The 19896-nt window shown below is 38.2% G+C and overlaps 2 protein-coding genes across 2 annotated transcripts; one reads left to right on the top strand and one right to left on the bottom strand.

The window, feature by feature from the left end:
- Positions 1-4151: 4151 nt before the first annotated feature.
- On the top strand, positions 4152-14853 carry LOC110617867 (berberine bridge enzyme-like 7). Its single transcript, XM_043957336.1, has 2 exons — positions 4152-4175; positions 13279-14853. The coding sequence occupies exons 1-2, from the start codon at positions 4152-4154 to the stop codon at positions 14851-14853; spliced, it is 1599 nt and encodes a 532-aa protein (XP_043813271.1).
- A 634-nt stretch (positions 14854-15487) lies between these two features.
- On the bottom strand, positions 15488-17188 carry LOC110616981 (berberine bridge enzyme-like 18). Its single transcript, XM_021759539.2, has one exon. The coding sequence runs from the start codon at positions 17171-17173 to the stop codon at positions 15503-15505; it is 1671 nt and encodes a 556-aa protein (XP_021615231.1). The 5' UTR covers positions 17174-17188; the 3' UTR covers positions 15488-15502.
- Positions 17189-19896: the final 2708 nt, after the last annotated feature.

Below are 19896 nucleotides of genomic sequence, written 5' to 3'. Positions count from 1 at the left end.
CGACAACCGCGAGTGTAACAGCCCGGAAATCCGGACCGCTACCGGCGCTAGGATCCAGATCGGCATAAGGCCGCCGGGAACTGTAGCAAGCCTGACATAACCTGTAATCCTGTTTAATCCCATACATGATCAACAAAACTCATAAACCTGTAAACATTCTCATATAACAACCAAGCTCAACCTGAACATAAACATAAACATAACATAAACCTCCACTGGAGCCCTCATCAAAAAGCTCCAATGGGGTATCTCATCATACATAAGCTTGGTTGAAACATAATCTCATATCTCATATCATAAAGACCATGTACATACAAGTGGGATTAACAAGCTGTATTGGTCAAGCACAACTCTATCCTCAATATTCAAATTACATAACATAACTTAAAACACTTTTACATTACATCATAATACAATTGTCATGTCCACCATCTAACTATTACATAAACATATCTTCCATGCTCTGGCTAACTTCCTGATCTACCCTGCACCTGCACATCTGGGGTTAGGGGAGAGGGGTGAGCTATAAAGCCCAGTGAGCAGAATAGAGAAAACATATATTAAATATTCCATGCTTCCATGAAATGCAACACATCACAAACATATCACATAAGGATGGTATTGTCACCTATAGTCCTCAACATAGTCCAATCGTGCCAGGGGCATAGAATGGGCCTCACTTGTCTTTCTCTTACATACATAACATAACATAACATTCCAATATGCCAGGGGCGTAGAATGGGCCTCACTGGTCTTTCTCTTAATATAGTCCAGGGGCGTAGAATGGGCCTCACTGGCAATCCATACCGTATCATCATCATATCATACCATAGGAGGACTAGAGGATCATCCAATAGCCAATCCGCATCCACATCATATTATGCAATGCAACATATTCGTGAATACTAATGCAAACAACCTAAAATATCACATGGCATATATGATGCATGAACATGCTCCAAAAAGTTATATTTCATTTATTCAAAAACTTAAGGTTCATTCCACTCACCTCTGGCTGAGCCAATCCGCATCCACATCATATTATGCAATGCAACATATTCGTGAATACTAATGCAAATAACCTAAAATATCACATGGCATATATGATGCATGAACATGCTCCAAAAAGTTATATTTCATTTATTCAAAAACTTAAGGTTCATTCCACTCACCTCTGGCTGAAGCTCTACAGACTCTGAAGCAGCTATCTCACTGCTGAGGTCCTCGGTTCCTCGGGTCCGAACCTACACAGGTGGACTCCAATGAGGGACCAATCATACATAAACATAACTCTAGTAAACTCCCCAAAAACCCCCTAAAACATCAGGAAAACATCATATAGAAATATGCATGAAATGGCTGAACAGGGCACTTTCGGCGGCACCTTCGGCGGCCGAAAGCCCTGGACAGATCCGAAAGTCAGGCACCTTCGGCGGCACCTTCGGCGGCCGAAAGTCCCAGACAGAGACGAAAGTCTCTTTTCGGGGGCAACTTCGGCAGCCGAATGCTGCCTCCACAAAGGGGGTTCGGCGGCCGAAACTCCCTTCGGCTGCCGAACCTAGTTTCTGCCAAAGGGCAGAAACTTGGTTCAAACGAACCTCTTGCCTCCCAAAACCTCTAATCATGCATAATCTCGCTCTACAACATGCATACATCACATACATTACACCTAGGGGTCTCAAACTATCATATACCCCATCTACAACACTTCCAACAACACATAAACAAGCTACATTGTTCATCAAAGCATCAAAACCCATAAACTCATCAATAAGCCTAAACATGCATCTTTACCCATAAATCAACTTAATGCTTGTTTAAAACATACAATGAGCTTAAGATCGGCTCTTACCTCTTGAAGATCGAGAGAGAGACGACCTAAACTCGGAGATCCAAGCAAATGGGCTCCTGAGTTTCCAAAGCTCCAAAACTTGGTTTAAATGCTCAAAACTTGCAATGTGAGTTTAAAACTCAAGAAAAATGGAAGAGATTTGGAGGAAGAACACAAGAGTTGCAAAGGGAAGGTCGGAAGCTTGCTGTGGTCGAAAATGGGAGAAGGTTCGCCCATTTCGGCTAAGTGCCCCTTTTATAGGTGGCTGGCCAGGCCACGTTCGGGGGCCGAATGTGCCTCCGCATCCATGCAATGTTCGGCGGCCGAACTTGACTTTCGGCGGCCGAACCTGGACTTCCCTAACTCATGCTTTTGGGGGCCTAACGTGCCTCCAAAACGCATGCATGTTCGGCGGCCGAACTTGACTTTCGGCGGCCGAACCTGGGTTTTCCTCCTAAGACTTTTCATGCAAAAACTCATTTAATTTCATACTTAAAACCATTAAAAACATGAAAACATTTTATAAAAACCTGGTTTTCCCCTTCTAGATGTTTCCGACATCCGAGATTCCACCGGACGGTTGGAATTCCGATACCGGAGTCTAGCCGGGTATTACATTCTCCCCCCTTAAGAACATTCGTCCCCGAATGTTCCTCAACTAGTACATGCATAGTAAAATAACATAACATACATACAAAACACATAGGGACTCACCTTAAAAGAGGTGGGGATATTGCTGGAGCATGGACTCCCGTGTCTCCCAGGTACATTCTTCTATATTGTGGTGGTTCCAAAGGACTTTCACCATTGGGATTTCCTTGTTCCTCAACTTTCTGATCTGAGTGTCAAGAATCCGCACTGGCTGCTCTACATAGGTGAGATCCTCTTGGATCTCTACATCAGGCTCACTAAGAACCTTGCTCGGATCTGACACGTACTTCCTTAGCATTGAAACATGGAAAACCGGATGGATTCTTTCCATAGACGCAGGCAAGTCCAGCTTGTACGATGCACTCCCAATCTTTTGCAAGACTTCAAAGGGTCCGATGTATCGTGGAGCTAGCTTACCCTTTTTACCAAACCGAACCACCCCTTTCATTGGAGACACCTTGAGCAATACTAGATCCCCCTCCTGAAAGTCTACCTGTTTCCTGTGGAGGTCTGCATAACTCTTCTGCCTGCTTGTAGTAGTTTTGATTCTCTCTCTGATGATGGGTACCACCCTGCTGGTAATCTCTACTAACTCAGGCCCTGCCAAGGCCTTCTCTCCTACTTCCTCCCAACAGACGGGTGATCTGCACTTCCTCCCATACAAAGCTTCATATGGAGCCATCCCGATGCTAGCATGATGGCTGTTATTGTAGGCAAACTCCACCAAAGGTAGATGCTGCCTCCAAGAACCGCCAAAATCCAGCACACACATTCTGAGCATATCTTCTATTGTCTGGATGGTCCTTTCTGACTGTCCATCGGTCTGGGGATGGAAGGCAGTACTGAAATCCAACCTGGTACCCATAGCACTCTGCAGACTCCGCCAAAACCTGGAGGTGAACTGGGGCCCTCTATCTGACACTATAGAAACAGGAACCCCATGCAGTCTGACTATCTCATCAACGTATACCTGCGCCAACTTGTCCACAGAATAGCCACTCCTGACAGGGATGAAGTGAGCAGATTTGGTGAGTCTGTCCACAATCACCCATATGGAGTCTAATCTATTGGACGTCGCCGGTAACCCCACTATGAAGTCCATAGCTATATTTTCCCATTTCCATTCTGGAATAGGTAGCGGGTTAAGCATTCCAGCCGGCTTCTGATGTTCCAGCTTCACCCTCTGGCATACCTCGCAGGCTGACACAAATTGTGCCACTTCCCTCTTCATAGCTGGCCACCAATATACTCTTTTCAGATCCTGATACATTTTGGTGGCTCCAGGGTGAACGCTGTATCTTGCATTATGAGCCTCTCTCATAATGTCTCCTTTTAGCCCTATGTCATCTGGTACACACAATCGACTCCCATAGCGGAGGATCCCCTTATTGTCGAATCTGAACTCACTGTCCTTGCCTGACTGAACAGTCCTGGCAATCTTCACTAACTCTGGGTCCTCATGCTGTTTCTGAGCCACCTGCTCCAGAAACACGGGTGTCACTTTCATCTGAGCGACCAAGGCACCTATACCAGATAACTCCAACTGTAGACCTTCCTCAATGAGCTTGTAAAACTCCTTCACCACTGGTCTCCTCTCTGCCGTGATGTGGGATAGACTGCCTAGTGACTTCCGGCTTAGGGCGTCTGCCACGACATTCGCCTTACTCGGATGATATTGAATCTTGCAATCATAGTCACTCAGCAGCTCTACCCATCTCCTCTGTCTCAAATTCAAATCTCTTTGACTCAGGATGTACTGCAGGCTTTTATGATCGGTGAAGATCTCACATTTTACCCCATAGAGGTAATGCCTCCACATTTTGAGTGCAAAGATTACTGCTGCCATCTCAAGGTCATGTGTGGGGTAATTCAACTCATGCTTCTTCAGCTGCCTAGAAGCATAAGCAATCACCCTCTCATTCTGCATTAGTACGCAACCCAGTCCCACACGGGACGCATCACAAAAGACTGTAAAGTCTTCATCACTAGATGGCAGAGCTAAAACTGGTGCTGAAGTCAACCTCTTCTTAAGCTCTTCAAAACTCTCCTCACACTGGTCGGTCCACAGAAACTTCTGATTCTTCCTGGTTAGTCTAGTCAGAGGAGCTGCAATTTTCGAGAAGTCCTGAACGAACCTCCTGTAGTAACCTGCCAAACCCAAGAAACTCCTGATCTCCGTCACTGAAGTGGGTCTAGGCCAGTTAGCCACAGTTTCTGTCTTCTTGGGGTCTACCTCTATACCATTCTCTGACACTACATGCCCCAAGAACGAAATGCTCCTTAGCCAGAACTCACACTTGGAGAACTTGGCATACAAGCCATGTTTCCTCAAGGTCTGTAGGACCAACCTCAGATGATGGGCATGCTCCTCTGCATTCCTGGAATACACCAAGATATCATCTATGAAGACAATAACAAAGTGATCCAGGTACTGGCTAAACACTCTGTTCATGAGGTCCATGAATGCTGCAGGGGCGTTGGTCAGCCCGAACGGCATCACAAGGAACTCATAGTGCCCATATCTGGTCCTGAAAGCTGTCTTTGGCACATCCTCCTCTCTGATCCTCAACTGATGATACCCAGATCTCAGATCTATTTTGGAGAAACAACCCGCTCCTGTTAGCTGGTCGAATAGATCGTCGATCCTTGGCAATGGGTACTTATTCTTGGTAGTGACTTTGTTCAACTGCCTGTAGTCGATACAAAGTCTAAGGGATCCATCCTTCTTTCTTACAAACAGCACTGGAGCACCCCAAGGTGAGGTACTCGGTCGGATGAAACCCTTGTCTACCAATTCTTGCAACTGTTCTTTCAATTCCTTTAACTCGGCTGGAGCCATCCTGTAGGGAGGGATAGAGATCGGTCTAGTTCCAGGCATCAATTCAATCTCGAACTCTATCTCCCTAACAGGTGGTAAACCTGACAACTCGTCTGGGAACACATCTAAAAACTCATTGACCACTGGCACTGCGGCGGGCTCTCTAATCTGACTGTCTAGCTCTCTCACATGAGCTAAATACCCCTGACATCCCCTCCTAAGCAACCTACGAGCCTGAAGAGATGAGATCAAACCTCTAGGTGTACCCCTCCTGTCTCCTCTGAAGACGACCTCTGATCCATCCTGACCTCTGAACCTGACTACCTTGTCCCTGCAGTCCAAGGTAGCGCCATGGGTAGATAACCAGTCCATCCCTAGAATGACGTCAAAATCTGTCAACTCTAGAACCACAAGGTCGGCGGACATGCATCTCCCATCAACAAAAACTGGACTACACTGACAGACTGACTCTGCCACTGATGGATCACACTTGGGTCCACTGACCCAGAGAGGACACTCTAACCCAGAGACCATTAATCCCAACCTCTCTACGGCCCTCGGAGCAATAAAAGAATGAGATGCACCAGGGTCCATTAATGCATACACATCAGAACACCCAATGACTAAATTACCTGCCACCACGGTGTTAGATGCATCTGCCTCCTGCTGTGTCATGGTGAAGATCCTTGCTGGAGCTGACGGACCCTCACCTCTGAACCCTGCTGAAGAAGAGGCTGACCCTCTCCCTCTGCCTCTACCGCTGGCCTGTGTCATGGCTGGAGCTACTGGCTGTGCCACACTACCAGAAGCTGTCTGCTGAGACTGTGTCACAAAAGCTGCTCTAGGACACTCTCGTGCCATGTGTCCCTCCTGCCCACATCTGAAGCAGGCTGACATCCCAACCAGACATACTCCTCTGTGCGGTCTCCCACATTTCTTACATACAGCATTATCTGCACCTAAGCTCGAGCCACTTCCTAATCCCAGACCTGACTTGATCTTGTTCCAGAACTTGTTCTTCTTAAACTTCTTGGTGGTACTGCCCCACCTCTTACTACCTGAGCTTAAGGAAGAAGGATCCACTTTTCCCTTACCTGGGGTTTTGGAACCAGAAGGCTGTGCTGCTGACTGTTTGACTTTTCCCTCGATGATAGCACTAGCCTCCATCCTCCTAGCCATGTCTACTATGGCATGAAAACTCTCTCTATCTGCTGACTGTATCAAGGAGGAATACCTGGAATGGAGCTTCATGATGTACCTCCTTGACTTCTTCTGGTCTGTATTAAGGTCCTGCCCAGCAAATGGCAGCAACTCCATAAACCTGTCAGTATATTCGTCTACACTCATGTCATCAGTTTGCCTCAACTGCTCGAATTCTATCATCTTCAATTCCTTTGAACTATCAGGGAAAGCCCACCCTGCAAATTCATTTGCAAACTCCTCCCATGATAGACTATCCACCCTCGATTTCACATAGTTCTTGAACCACTCACGGGCCTTCTTGCATTTCAAAGTGAAACCAGCCATCTGAATGGCTCTACTGTCATCAGCTCCAATTTCATCTGTTATCGCCTTGTCCCTCTCAAGGTACACAAATGGGTCATCACCGGTTTCAAACTGGGGAGCACCCAACTTCATATAATCAGTCATTCTGACCTTGCTCCCTCCAGATGAGCTAGGTTGAGGTATTTGGGCTTCTGGGACAGTAGGTGCTGCTAGTGGTGGAGGAGGTGCAGCATCCCCTGAGATAGGGTTTGCTGGATTTGGGTGATAGGGTGGGGGTGGATACATAGGGTACTGTGGGTATGGTGGGTAATATGGTGGGTATGGCATCTGTGTGGGGTAAGGGCTAAAACTAGGGTAATTCGATGTACCTCCCATCGAATACCCGGGATTCTGTGAGAAAGGTGGGTAATGAGGTGGCTGAACAAAACCCGAGGCCTGAGTGCCTCCTTGGGACTCTCCCATGCCTTCCTCTGACATACTCATCCCCAAACTGCCATCCCTCCTCTGGTCCACATCCATGTCATCTCCCACATCTTCTGACATACCACCTTGAACTGTTCCTCGTACTGATCTGCTTCTTCCCAGATCTAAAGACCTTCTAGGGTCTCTCACTGCTCTGTCCCTGTTGGACCTGCTAGACATTGCCCTAGGCAATGTTGGAGGACGGGCGCTCATGCCCTCATCCTCAGGTGGTACTCTAGTCAATCTTGCTGATCGACGAGTTCCTCTCATCCTGTTTTCTGAAAGACAGCACATAGCACAAACATCAGCGTCATAGGGTTCATGTGGGCACACATGAACCCTCATCACATACATAGCATACATAACATATCATTTATGCACATGCATATAATCATGGCATATCACATCATCATGCAAGACAGGACTCCATATCCTATCCTAGTGGACATGACTTTTCCTATTGTGCTTGACCTTCTATAACATCTATGAGCCCAACACTCTAGGTCCGACCATATGAACCTAGGGCTCTGATACCACTCTGTAACAGCCCGGAAATCCGGACCGCTACCGGCGCTAGGATCCAGATCGGCATAAGGCCGCCGGGAACCGTAGCAAGCCTGACATAACCTGTAATCCTGTTTAATCCCATACATGATCAACAAAACTCATAAACCTGTAAACATTCTCATATAACAACCAAGCTCAACCTGAACATAAACATAAACATAACATAAACCTCCACTGGAGCCCTCATCAAAAAGCTCCAATGGGGTATCTCATCATACATAAGCTTGGTTGAAACATAATCTCATATCTCATATCATAAAGACCATGTACATACAAGTGGGATTAACAAGCTGTATTGGTCAAGCACAACTCTATCCTCAATATTCAAATTACATAACATAACTTAAAATACTTTTACATTACATCATAATACAATTGTCATGTCCACCATCTAACTATTACATAAACATATCTTCCATGCTCTGGCTAACTTCCTGATCTACCCTGCACCTGCACATCTGGGGTTAGGGGAGAGGGGTGAGCTATAAAGCCCAGTGAGCAGAATAGAGAAAACATATATTAAATATTCCATGCTTCCATGAAATGCAACACATCACAAACATATCACATAAGGATGGTATTGTCACCTATAGTCCTCAACATAGTCCAATCGTGCCAGGGGTGTAGAATGGGCCTCACTGGTCTTTCTCTTACATACATAACATAACATAACATTCCAATATGCCAGGGGCGTAGAATGGGCCTCACTGGTCTTTCTCTTAACATAGTCCAGGGGCGTAGAATGGGCCTCACTGGCAATCCATACCGTATCATCATCATATCATACCATAGGAGGACTAGAGGATCATCCAATAGCCAATCCGCATCCACATCATATTATGCAATGCAACATATTCGTGAATACTAATGCAAACAACCTAAAATATCACATGGCATATATGATGCATGAACATGCTCCAAAAAGTTATATTTCATTTATTCAAAAACTTAAGGTTCATTCCACTCACCTCTGGCTGAAGCTCTACAGACTCTGAAGCAGCTATCTCACTGCTGAGGTCCTCGGTTCCTCGGGTCCGAACCTACACAGATGGACTCCAATGAGGGACCAATCATACATAAACATAACTCTAGTAAACTCCCCAAAAACCCCCTAAAACATCAGGAAAACATCACATAGAAATATGCATGAAATGGCTGAACAGGGCACTTTCGGCGGCACCTTCGGCGGCCGAAAGCCCTGGACAGATCCGAAAGTCAGGCACCTTCGGCGGCACCTTCGGCGGCCGAAAGTCCTAGACAGAGACGAAAGTCTCTTTTCGGGGGCAACTTCGGCAGCCGAATGCTGCCTCCACAAAGGGGGTTCGGCGGCCGAAACTCCCTTCGGCTGCCGAACCTGGTTTCTGCCAAAGGGCAGAAACTTGGTTCAAACGAACCTCTTGCCTCCCAAAACCTCTAATCATGCATAATCTCGCTCTACAACATGCATACATCACATACATTACACCTAGGGGTCTCAAACTATCATATACCCCATCTACAACACTTCCAACAACACATAAACAAGCTACATTGTTCATCAAAGCATCAAAACCCATAAACTCATCAATAAGCCTAAACATGCATCTTTACCCATAAATCAACTTAATGTTTGTTTAAAACATACAATGAGCTTAAGATCGGCTCTTACCTCTTGAAGATCGAGAGAGAGACGACCTAAACTCGGAGATCCAAGCAAATGGGCTCCTGAGTTTCCAAAGCTCCAAAACTTGGTTTAAATGCTCAAAACTTGCAATGTGAGTTTAAAACTCAAGAAAAATGGAAGAGATTTGGAGGAAGAACACAAGAGTTGCAAATGGAAGGTCAGAAGCTTGCTGTGGCCGAAAATGGGAGAAGGTTCGCCCATTTCGGCTAAGTGCCCCTTTTATAGGTGGCTGGCCAGGCCACGTTCGGGGGCCGAATGTGCCTCCGCATCCATACAATGTTCGGCGGCCGAACTTGACTTTCGGCGGCCGAACCTGGACTTCCCTAACTCATGCTTTCGGGGGCCTAACGTGCCTCCAAAACGCATGCATGTTCGGCGGCCGAACTTGACTTTCGGCGGCCGAACCTGGGTTTTCCTCCTAAGACTTTTCATGCAAAAACTCATTTAATTTCATACTTAAAACCATTAAAAACATGAAAACATTTTATAAAAACCTGGTTTTCCCCTTCTAGATGTTTCCGACATCCGAGATTCCACCGGACGGTTGGAATTCCGATACCGGAGTCTAGCCGTGTATTACAGCGAGTCAGGGCTCGGCCTCTTACCAGGGTAGTGAAACCCAGCGGTCATCAGAGGGTTTAATGGATTTTTCAGCAATAGAATCAAATGATGTTGATGATATTAGATTAATGATATGGCTGGAATGGAGTTTTGCTGTGATTGGCTATAACCTACAAGAAAGGAAGCGTGAGGCGGTGGTGGGTGCCCACAACATCCACTCAGACGCTCAAGTCACTATACTGAAAAATAGAGAGAATGTAATGGACTACTTAGAACTTGAGTAGTATTGGAGATAACATACATTTACTTTTGTGATTGTTCCCCTTTTATACTGTAAGAAGATGGAGATTAGTATAGCATTTCCTGAGAATCTAGCGATGATGTGGCCAGCTACTCGATAAGGGACATCGCCAGCTAATAGGTTGGTAATCCCGCGATTATAGGCGAGATGGGAGTGTGCCTGGTAATAATAATTCTGTACCAAGGCTCGACCTATCGGGAGAGCGCAAACCAGATATTTAAGTGTCTGAGTCTCTCTTTCCTTGGGTGGTTCACTTATCAGATTCTTATTACATAGCCATATTTTATGGCGACAACTCATAATTTATTTTGAGCGGATATTATGTAATATCATCTACTATATCAAAATAAATTAAATAATGAGTAAAATCTTATAAGTAATTTGAAAAAAAAAAACCTAAAGTTAAAATCTTAAAAATTAGAAGTGAATTTTCTGAATTAGAAAAATGTAAAGAAAAATATATGGGTGAAGATAGTTGCAGTTAAGATAATATTTAGGGCAGTGGTGGTAAGATTTTTACGTTTTTTAAAAATTAAATAGTTTATTATTATATCAAAATTATTCCATTAAAATATTTTTTATAATTTTTATTGAAAACTAAATGATATAAATATTTATATGTATTAAAATTATAAAAATTAAATAATATAAATATTTAAGATATATTACTATATTTTTTAATGGAAGAAATAAAAAATTTAATTTTATAAACTATAAGAATATTACAGTTGATTAATTTTAAAATAGAAATAGTTTAATAAAATTTTTCAAAATCTAACGACTTAATAATAATCTTTCTTTTATTTATTTAAAATTTAAAGAAAATTTACATAAATAATCCTGAGTAATTTTGATTCACCACTGTGAGTATGAGACTCAAGAAATAAAGTTTGACGATTAAAAGAAAATTTTGTAAATTGGAGAATAATGGAAGAGAGGAGATGAGAGGATGTGAGACAGCGAGAGAGGTTGCTTAAAGGGAAATTTGATGGAAAAACATTAGAGTGAGTTTTATTTTCTAAGAATTCAGTGTGAAATTACATATAAAAGCCTGAGATTAGATTTTAAGTTCTATAAATATTATATATATATATATATATATATATATATATTAAGCATGATGAATATCCAAAAAAGCATCAAGTAAATTCCATATAATTATTTATTACCATATATATGTATAGTTTCCATATATTTGTATAATAATTTTGTTTGTTTAATTAATTTTATAATAATTCATTTGATTTTTAAGTCTAGATTGGAGTTAAAGTTTCATTATGTGAAAGATCTGATCCTAGGCAATGTGGAAACAGTGCTTAAAGCGGGCTAATGTGGATTTGCAATTTTAAACCCCTATGGAGTAAGAGTCAATACTAATTTTGAGATTTAGAACATAGGGAAATTGTGAAATTATTACTTTAATATTATCAAAATAATAATTTAATAGTAATTTAAAATTATTATAAAGAAAATTTAATTTTTTATTATATATAATAATATATTTTAATAAAAATTTTATTTTATATATAATAAAATTATAAATTTAACTGTATTTTTTATTCATTGAAAAAAAATAAATATAAAACAGCGATTTGTAGCTGCAGTTAAAATATGTAAAATAATAATTTAAAACGGATGGCTTAAATATGTTTTTTAGCAGCGAATTGAGTGGGATTGCAGAAACTAGCAGCCATTTTCATAGGGTTGGATTTAGATCTTGATTCAATAATCTATGAATTGGCCAAAAAAAAGAAGTAAATAAATTTGTTAAATTTTATTTGGTATGATTTATTTTATAAAAAGAAAGAAGAATGTATATAATGCAATGGCTTCATATGTGGCCAGAAAGGAAGCAAGGGAGGCTTTCCCAATCATAATTAAGGAAAATTATAAAATACTCATAAAGAAATATTCATTTCAATTCCTTTTCCGTTTTACAGATGATTCCAATTTACATTTCAAACTAGTTATATATATTATCCCGATTATTTTTAATTTTATTTTAATAATATAAATATTATTTTTATATTTTAAAAATTAATTATTAAAATTTGACTATTATAATTTCATTTCTAATATTTAAATTATTTTTTAGATAATTAATATAGTTTTATATTTGATAAGTATACAAAAATATAAACCATTTAATTATAAATTTTAAATTAAATTGATTGTTACATTATCAATATTATTTTTAAAATTATTTTGTATATGTCAATAAAAATATAAATAAGATAAAGAAAAAAAATGCAATGAGTCATTTTTTAAAGAAATTTTATTAATGAAATTCTTAAATTTTTGGGTAAGATTTTACTTCCATTTTATGCAATTAGTTTCCATGTTAGGACATATTTTAACAATAGGCAAAACATTTTACCTACTTTCCAATTATATAATTGTTAATTATCTATAGAATATTCATATATAATAAAAGATTTACATATTATAAAACATTTATAATTAAAAAATAATAAAATTATTATTATAAAAAATCTAAGATAGCAGAAACTGATATTTTATATATTTAAATTATAATTATAAATCAATAATAACATTTTAAAATATATTCTATTTATTTTAGCTGCAATAATATAAAAAAAGGTTTATTTTAACAGATAAAAATGTGTACAATAAATATAAAATAAAATTTATTATAATTCAGCAAAGCAATTAAATAATTTTTTTTAAATAGAAATTAGAGATTGATAAAATATGAAAACTTTAAGATTTATTTAAATATATTTATCACCGGACTAAAACTGTGAGTACAATTAAATAAATTTTTATTAGATATTTTTATTTTATTTTATTTTATTTTTTATTAGTTCAGTATTTGGGTTAGTAATTGCCTATAAAAACAAGTTAAAATGTCTTAATGTAGCAAACCAAGAGAATTACCATCACCCTCAAATATGAAGCTTTCAGTATTTTTTATCCTTTTTATTACTCTAGTTTGTTTGGCAGCTTCTGATGATTCAACCCTGGAAAGCTTTCTCCACTGTCTTCCTTCTCATGTTAACTCCTCTAACCCAATATCTAAAGCCATCATTAAGCCTTCTGATCCTTCTTTTCAATCTGCCTTAGAAGCCCGTGTGAAAAATTTGAGATTTTTGACCCCTGCAACCCCAAAGCCTCTTGCTATTATAGCAGCCACAGATGAATCCCATGTCCAAGCAACTGTTGTTTGTGCCAAGTCCAGTGGCCTGCAGATTAGGGTTCGAAGTGGTGGCCATGATTACGAGGGTCTTTCGTATCGTTCTGAAGTGCCATTTATCATCCTTGACATGTTCAATTTTAACAAAATTCTGATTCAGCTTAGCAATGAAACTGCATGGGTTGAAGCAGGAGCAACTCTTGGTGAACTTTACTATCAGATTGCCAATCAAAGTAGGATCCATGCTTTTCCTGGTGGTGTCTGCCCTACTGTAGCCACTGGAGGTCATTTTTCTGGAGGAGGATACGGAAACTTGATGAGAAAATTCGGCCTCTCTGTGGACAACATCATTGATGCACGAATAGTTGATGCCAATGGTACAATTCTCGACAGACAAAGCATGGGAGAAGATCTGTTTTGGGCAATCAGAGGTGGAGGTGGAGCAAGCTTCGGTGTCATTCTTTCATGGAGAATCAATTTGGTTAGAGTTCCTGAAATAGTCACAATATTCCAGATAGGCAGGACAATTGAGCAAGGTGCAGCTGATATCCTTCATCGGTGGCAAGAAGTTGCTCCATATCTAGATAAAGATCTTTTCATAAGAGCGACGTCGACGATTGTGAACAGTACAATAAAGGGTGAGAAGATGATTGAAGTATCATTTATTGGCTTGTTTCTTGGACAAATTGACAGACTTCTTCCATTGATAAATGAAAGCTTTCCTGAATTGGGTTTGCAGAAAATTGATTGTGAAGAGTTAAGCTGGATAGAATCAACACTTTTCTTTGCAGATTTTCCCAAAGGAACACCCATTGATGTTTTGCTCCAGAAACCTTCAAAACCAGAATTCTATTCCAAAGGTAAGTCAGATTATGTGAAAGTCGTGATTCCAAAATCTGGCCTGGAGACTTTGTGGAAGATGATGCTAGAAGTGGGCTTAATGTTTGCGCAATTTAACCCTTATGGAGGAAGAATGGGTGAGGTCTCAGAAACAAGCACTCCATTTCCTCATAGAGCTGGATACAGATTCTTGATTCAATATTCTACGAATTGGCAAGAAAATGATGGGATTGATACAGAGAAGCAGATAAACCTGTTAAGAGAATTATATGATGCAATGGCTCCATATGTGTCCAAGAAACCAAGGGAGGCTTTTCTCAACTATAGAGATGACGATATTGGCAGCAATCCAAGCAACTTTACAAACTTTAATGAATCTAAAGTTTATGGGCACAAGTATTTCAAGAACAACTTCATCAAGTTGACAAAGGTGAAAGCCAGAGTTGATCCTGACAATTTCTTCAAGCATCAACAAAGTATTCCACCGGGTTTTGTTTGAGCTAAGTTAAGGAACATTATACAATCTCGTGAAGCAGTCAAAATCAGTGATCTTACATTCACAATAAATCAATATAACTTTTTAAAATTGTTAGTCTACTAAATGTGTTTATTATTTAATAATAATTTTCTTTCTACATAGATTCCCATCCAGCCTGACCTTAATACCTAAGTTTGCTTTTTTTTTTTTTTTCTTTTTCTATTTCCCTGGCCTATGCGCTTCTCAGAAAATTACTCTGCTAAAATTAAATATATATTTTTTCAAAAAAATTTTCGATTTAATTTGGTCCGATATTTTTTAAAAATTTACTAGTTTATTTTTATTTTAAAATTACTCAATTAACACGTTGATTTAAAATTAAATTCTTTAATTATTTTTATCAAATAATCTATTAGTCTTAAAATTCAACTAAAATATTTATTGTCAGACTGAATATATAAATATTTTATTTATCAATAAAAAAGAAAATTTTTAAATTTAATATTTTATTATTTTTTGCCATCAAATTTTATTAGATTACACATGAAATCTAATTACACACAAAGAATCACATATCAAATTAATCTGTATGGATGTGTACAGAACACAACATCCTTATTAGGTTGCTCAACCTTATACATATATATATATATATATATATGATGAGCAATTAAGCTGAGAGAGGTGGGATGCTTTGTTCGTTTCTGAAGAAATTAGCAGGATCAACTTTGGTCTTGACATGGACCAACCTGTCAAAGTTAATCTTGAAATACTTGATGCCCCAAATGCTTGCTTGCTTGTAACTTGTGTTTCCCAGGTTATTCATCCCAATGTCAAGATCCCTGTAGTTGATGTATGCTAATCTTGGATTCTTCGAAACATAGGGAGCCAGGAATCTGTAAAGCCCTCTAATCCAACTTATGTGCCTCTTTGATTCCTTGATTCCTTCCTCATCCCAGTATGCCAAGTGCTGAATTTTGTACAAATTCCCAGCTCTGTGTGGAAATGGAATGCTGGATTCTGAAATTTCACTCATTCTTCCTCCATAAGGGCTAAAGATCAGCTGACCTGAACCCACTTCTAATTGGAACAGCCTTTCCCAGATGCCTTCCAATGCAACCTCAGGCATCGGTTCCTTCACATAGTCAGATTTTGCTTTGAAAAATCTCACTGATGGTTGAGTCCTGTTGAGCAAAATCTCCAATGGTGTATTTCTTGAGAATCCAGCAATGTAGAGGATGGATTCGATCCAGCTCATTTCAATGCAATCTTCTCTCGCTAAACCCAGTTCAGGGAAGCTTTCTTCCATTAGTGAAAGAAGTCTGTCAGCTCCACCAAGAAACAAAGAATTAAATGATGCTCTTATTGTTGTTTTTCCTTGTTGAGTGGTGGAATTAACGCTTTCTAAGATGACACGGATGAACAAATCTTCATGAAGTTTATCTGCTACATACTGCCACCGATTGACGAGTTGGGTTGCATTCTGTTCTAAGGTTTTTTGCACTGTGAATACAGTCACGGTAGCTGGAACTGGAACCAAGTTTATTTTCCATGAAACAACGATTCCAAAGGTGTTTCCTCCACCACCTCTAATGGCCCAGAAAAGATCTTCACCCATGGATGCTCTGTCGAGGATTCTACCATTAACATCTATCAACTGGGCATCAATTACTTGATCTGCTGCAAGGCCATATTTACGCAACAACAAGCCATACCCGCCACCGCTAATGTGCCCTCCAACACCCACAGTAGGGCAAACACCTGCCGGAAATCCAAGAGTTCTACTTTTCTGAGCAATAGAATAGTAAAGTTTGCCTATCGTTGCACCAGCTTCAACCCATGCAGTGTTGTTGGTTGCATCAACAGTGACAGATTGAAGATTGATGAGATCAACAATGACAAATGGAAGTACAGAAACGTAGGAAAGACCTTCATAGTCATGTCCACCACTTCGAACTCTAATGTGCATGCCATGTTTCCGAGAACAAGAGACGGCAGCTTGGATGTCGGAAACATTCGAAGGGGTGACAATAACAAGAGGTTTTGGGGTGGCAGTTGTGTTGAACCTCCGGTTTTGGATTGAGAATTGCAAGACAGACAAATAAGAGGAATTGATTGGGGTATAAATGAGCTTTGTAATAGACGCAGAGTCTTCAGATTGAACACGAAGACATTCAAGGAAATCTTCATGATTATGAGCTGAAGTTGCCCATGAGAACGACAACAGAAAAACAAAGAGAAACGGAAACATTGAAGGAAATCTTGAACAGAAAGAACTCATGATTATCTCTGAGATGATTTCGTTGTGGATGTGAGAGTTCATGGAGAAGCTCTTCCCCATTTATAGCTGTGAGGAGAAGGAGAGGAGGAATGTGAATGCATCAACGTAGACATATTTTTTTTATGTCTGGTGGGAGAGAACAGTCAAGCTCATCTAGAGGGATAGCTGAGTTTCTTGAAATTATGAAATTGAGACGCACGCAGAAAGATCAATTCAAGGAAAGACGAACCTAACTTACATGGCAAGAAATAGAAAATTAATGTTTTTTATATTATTTTCTGTTAATGTTTTTCATATTGAGTTTTTATTATAAAGATAATTAGCATACATATGGATTAACATTTAAAACACGTAGCCCTAAAAAATTAAGATAGAAAGAATAGCAAAAGTCTTGATTGTTACCAAAATTTAGAATTTTCCACAGCAGTCATGAGTCTAGCCATGAGGGCAATTTTATAAATAAGTATGATTTATTAATCCATAAAAATCTGATCTTTTTTAGTATACATAGCCCAAAGGTTATTAATCAGACCTAATTAACAAAAAAAAATAATTAGATTGAGTTTCTTAATTCAATGTGGCAAATGGGTCAGGACGGACAGGTTGGACTTTAAAATGGGTGATTTTAATTACGATAGCTGTATGATTTCAAAAGGAAAAAAAACGTAGCTATATAGAAAGGAAATTGATTCTATTTAATAATTAAAATGTTAATTTTAAAAAATGTATTTTATTCTTTTAATTTTAAAAAATGTATTTTATTCTTTTAATTCCTGGGCTGAACTTTAATTTCATCAAGTCAAATTTTAATAAATCAAATTAAAATTAATTTACAAGCATTGTTGATTAAATCTTAGTTTTGTAAATTATTTTAAATTTTTTTTAAATGGAGATTGAGAATTGGGATAATAGAATATGAAATCTCTTAAATTTATTTTGATACACTTACCATCAGACTAAATTTGTGAATGCAAGTTATTTTGAATTTAAAGTATCGTATTCAATTTAAATCAAAATAATCAATTAAATTGAATAAATTTAAAATTTTGGTTCATTTTAATTTTTTTTATTTAAATTATTTTAGTTCACTTCTATTTTGATTTTAAAAAATTTCAGTTAGTTTAATTGATTTATTTAAAAAGTTTTAATAAAATCGAACCAAATAATTATTTTTAAATAATTTTTTATTTCATAAATTTTTAAAATTTAATTTTTAATTTATTCAATTTGATTCTCATAAATTTTAAATTTTAGTTTTCAATATTTTTAATTCAATTTGATTTTAAAGCGAATGCATTAAATATAAATATAATTTAAATTACAGGTGACTTTGAATTTAAAAAATTAAATCCAATAAAAATTATCATTTTAAAAAAATATCTAGCCTCGATTTGGATAGGTTTGCCTTGAAAGACTTTGAATTGTTTGAAGCGAGAAGTTTATACCAATAAAACTTATGCCAAATGCAATAAAATTTATATTGAATTCCAAATATAACATCAAATTTCAATATCTTATTATTTGAAATTTATACCAATAAAGTTTGACATTATTATTTGAACCGGTGCAAAACAATAAAAATGGTTTATCAACGTTCTTAATGATTGTATTGATGCATTTGAATTATTTTTAGATTTTTTTCCTTTTACAAATAAATTAATAATTATGACATAATGATATCATGGCGATGTCATATATTTTGTTTCTAACCAATCAAATTGATGGGAATTATAATGGAACAATCCTAAAATCTTACTTTTCTAAGTCAACTCTTTTTTAGAAGTTAAACTTGAATCGTACAAATAGCCTTATCTTAAAAATAACTATGAAATGAAAATGTCAATATTCAAGTTGTTATTCGTGAAGTTTGAAGAGTCAGAGAATAGTTTGAGGCGGGTTTTTAATAAAAATGTTTTTAAAAAAATACGTGTTCATATTAATTTTAGACGGGATTGTACTTAGTTATTGTACCTCTTTCTAATTGGTAGTCATTTGTTGTAGATTGGATTTCAAAATAAATTTTGGGCCTTACGGCTTTTCAAATGTATTTAGAAATAGTTATTTTAGGGCCTCTCTTAAGACCATGACTTAGGAGTTTTCTGGATCTTTGAATTCTTCTTATATTGGCCTCATGTCCTATTTTCAATTTATAATATTTTTATTATTTTTGAAAAAGAAAAATGTAAATACTCACTCGTGCTTTCTGGTGGTAATCTTGTTTTTTCACTTTTCACCATCACAACCTCATATCTAAGTTTTCCTATTAACAGAGGCTCAAAAGAGATGAAAAACAAGATCTTTTGAAGTAAAAACTTTAAAAAGAAAAAGAAAGTGAGACGTTCTTCCTTTCATAGAAAAGTGAATTAAAAGATATTTGTACAATGGACAAAAGCTCCCCCTTATATAGCTGGAGCAAAAGAAAATTATAATGTTATCCTTTCAATTTAAAGAAATTTACAAAGAAAAATAAGGATAAAAAGGACATTTACAAGTCCAACTTTTATAAGTCGAATTCTCTACACCCCCTGTCAAGCTGAAGCAGGGAGAGGAAGCAGTTGCAGCTTGAAACTCACGTATGTGTGCTAGTCTGTAGCAAGGAACTTAGTGAAGATATCGGCGACTTGCTCTATGTTGGAGATATGTGAAGGACAGATGAGCCGTTCTGAAGATATTTACGAACAAGATGACAATCAATTGCAATGTGTTTTGTACGCTCGTGATAAACAGAGTTAGCAACAATGTGGAGGGCTGCCTAGTTGTCATAGTAGAGAGGAATAGGCAGA

Source organism: Manihot esculenta, chromosome 6 (assembly GCF_001659605.2).
Source record: "Manihot esculenta cultivar AM560-2 chromosome 6, M.esculenta_v8, whole genome shotgun sequence".
Lineage (NCBI taxonomy): Eukaryota > Viridiplantae > Streptophyta > Magnoliopsida > Malpighiales > Euphorbiaceae > Manihot > Manihot esculenta.
Note: the sequence above shows the minus strand (reverse complement) of the source record. Positions and strands in the feature narration are given on the sequence as shown.

What these genes read in the sequence shown, in the direction of transcription:
- LOC110617867 (XM_043957336.1), top strand. Translation starts at nt 4,152, where the DNA reads ATGATATTGAATCTTGCAATCATA. An exon ending in TATTGAATCTTGCAATCATA is followed by an intron (nt 4,176 to 13,278) that starts GTCACTCAGCAG and finishes TCAAATATGAAG; the next exon opens with CTTTCAGTATTTTTTATCCT.
- LOC110616981 (XM_021759539.2), bottom strand. Translation starts at nt 17,173, where the DNA reads ATGGGGAAGAGCTTCTCCATGAACTCTCACATCCACAACGAAATCATC.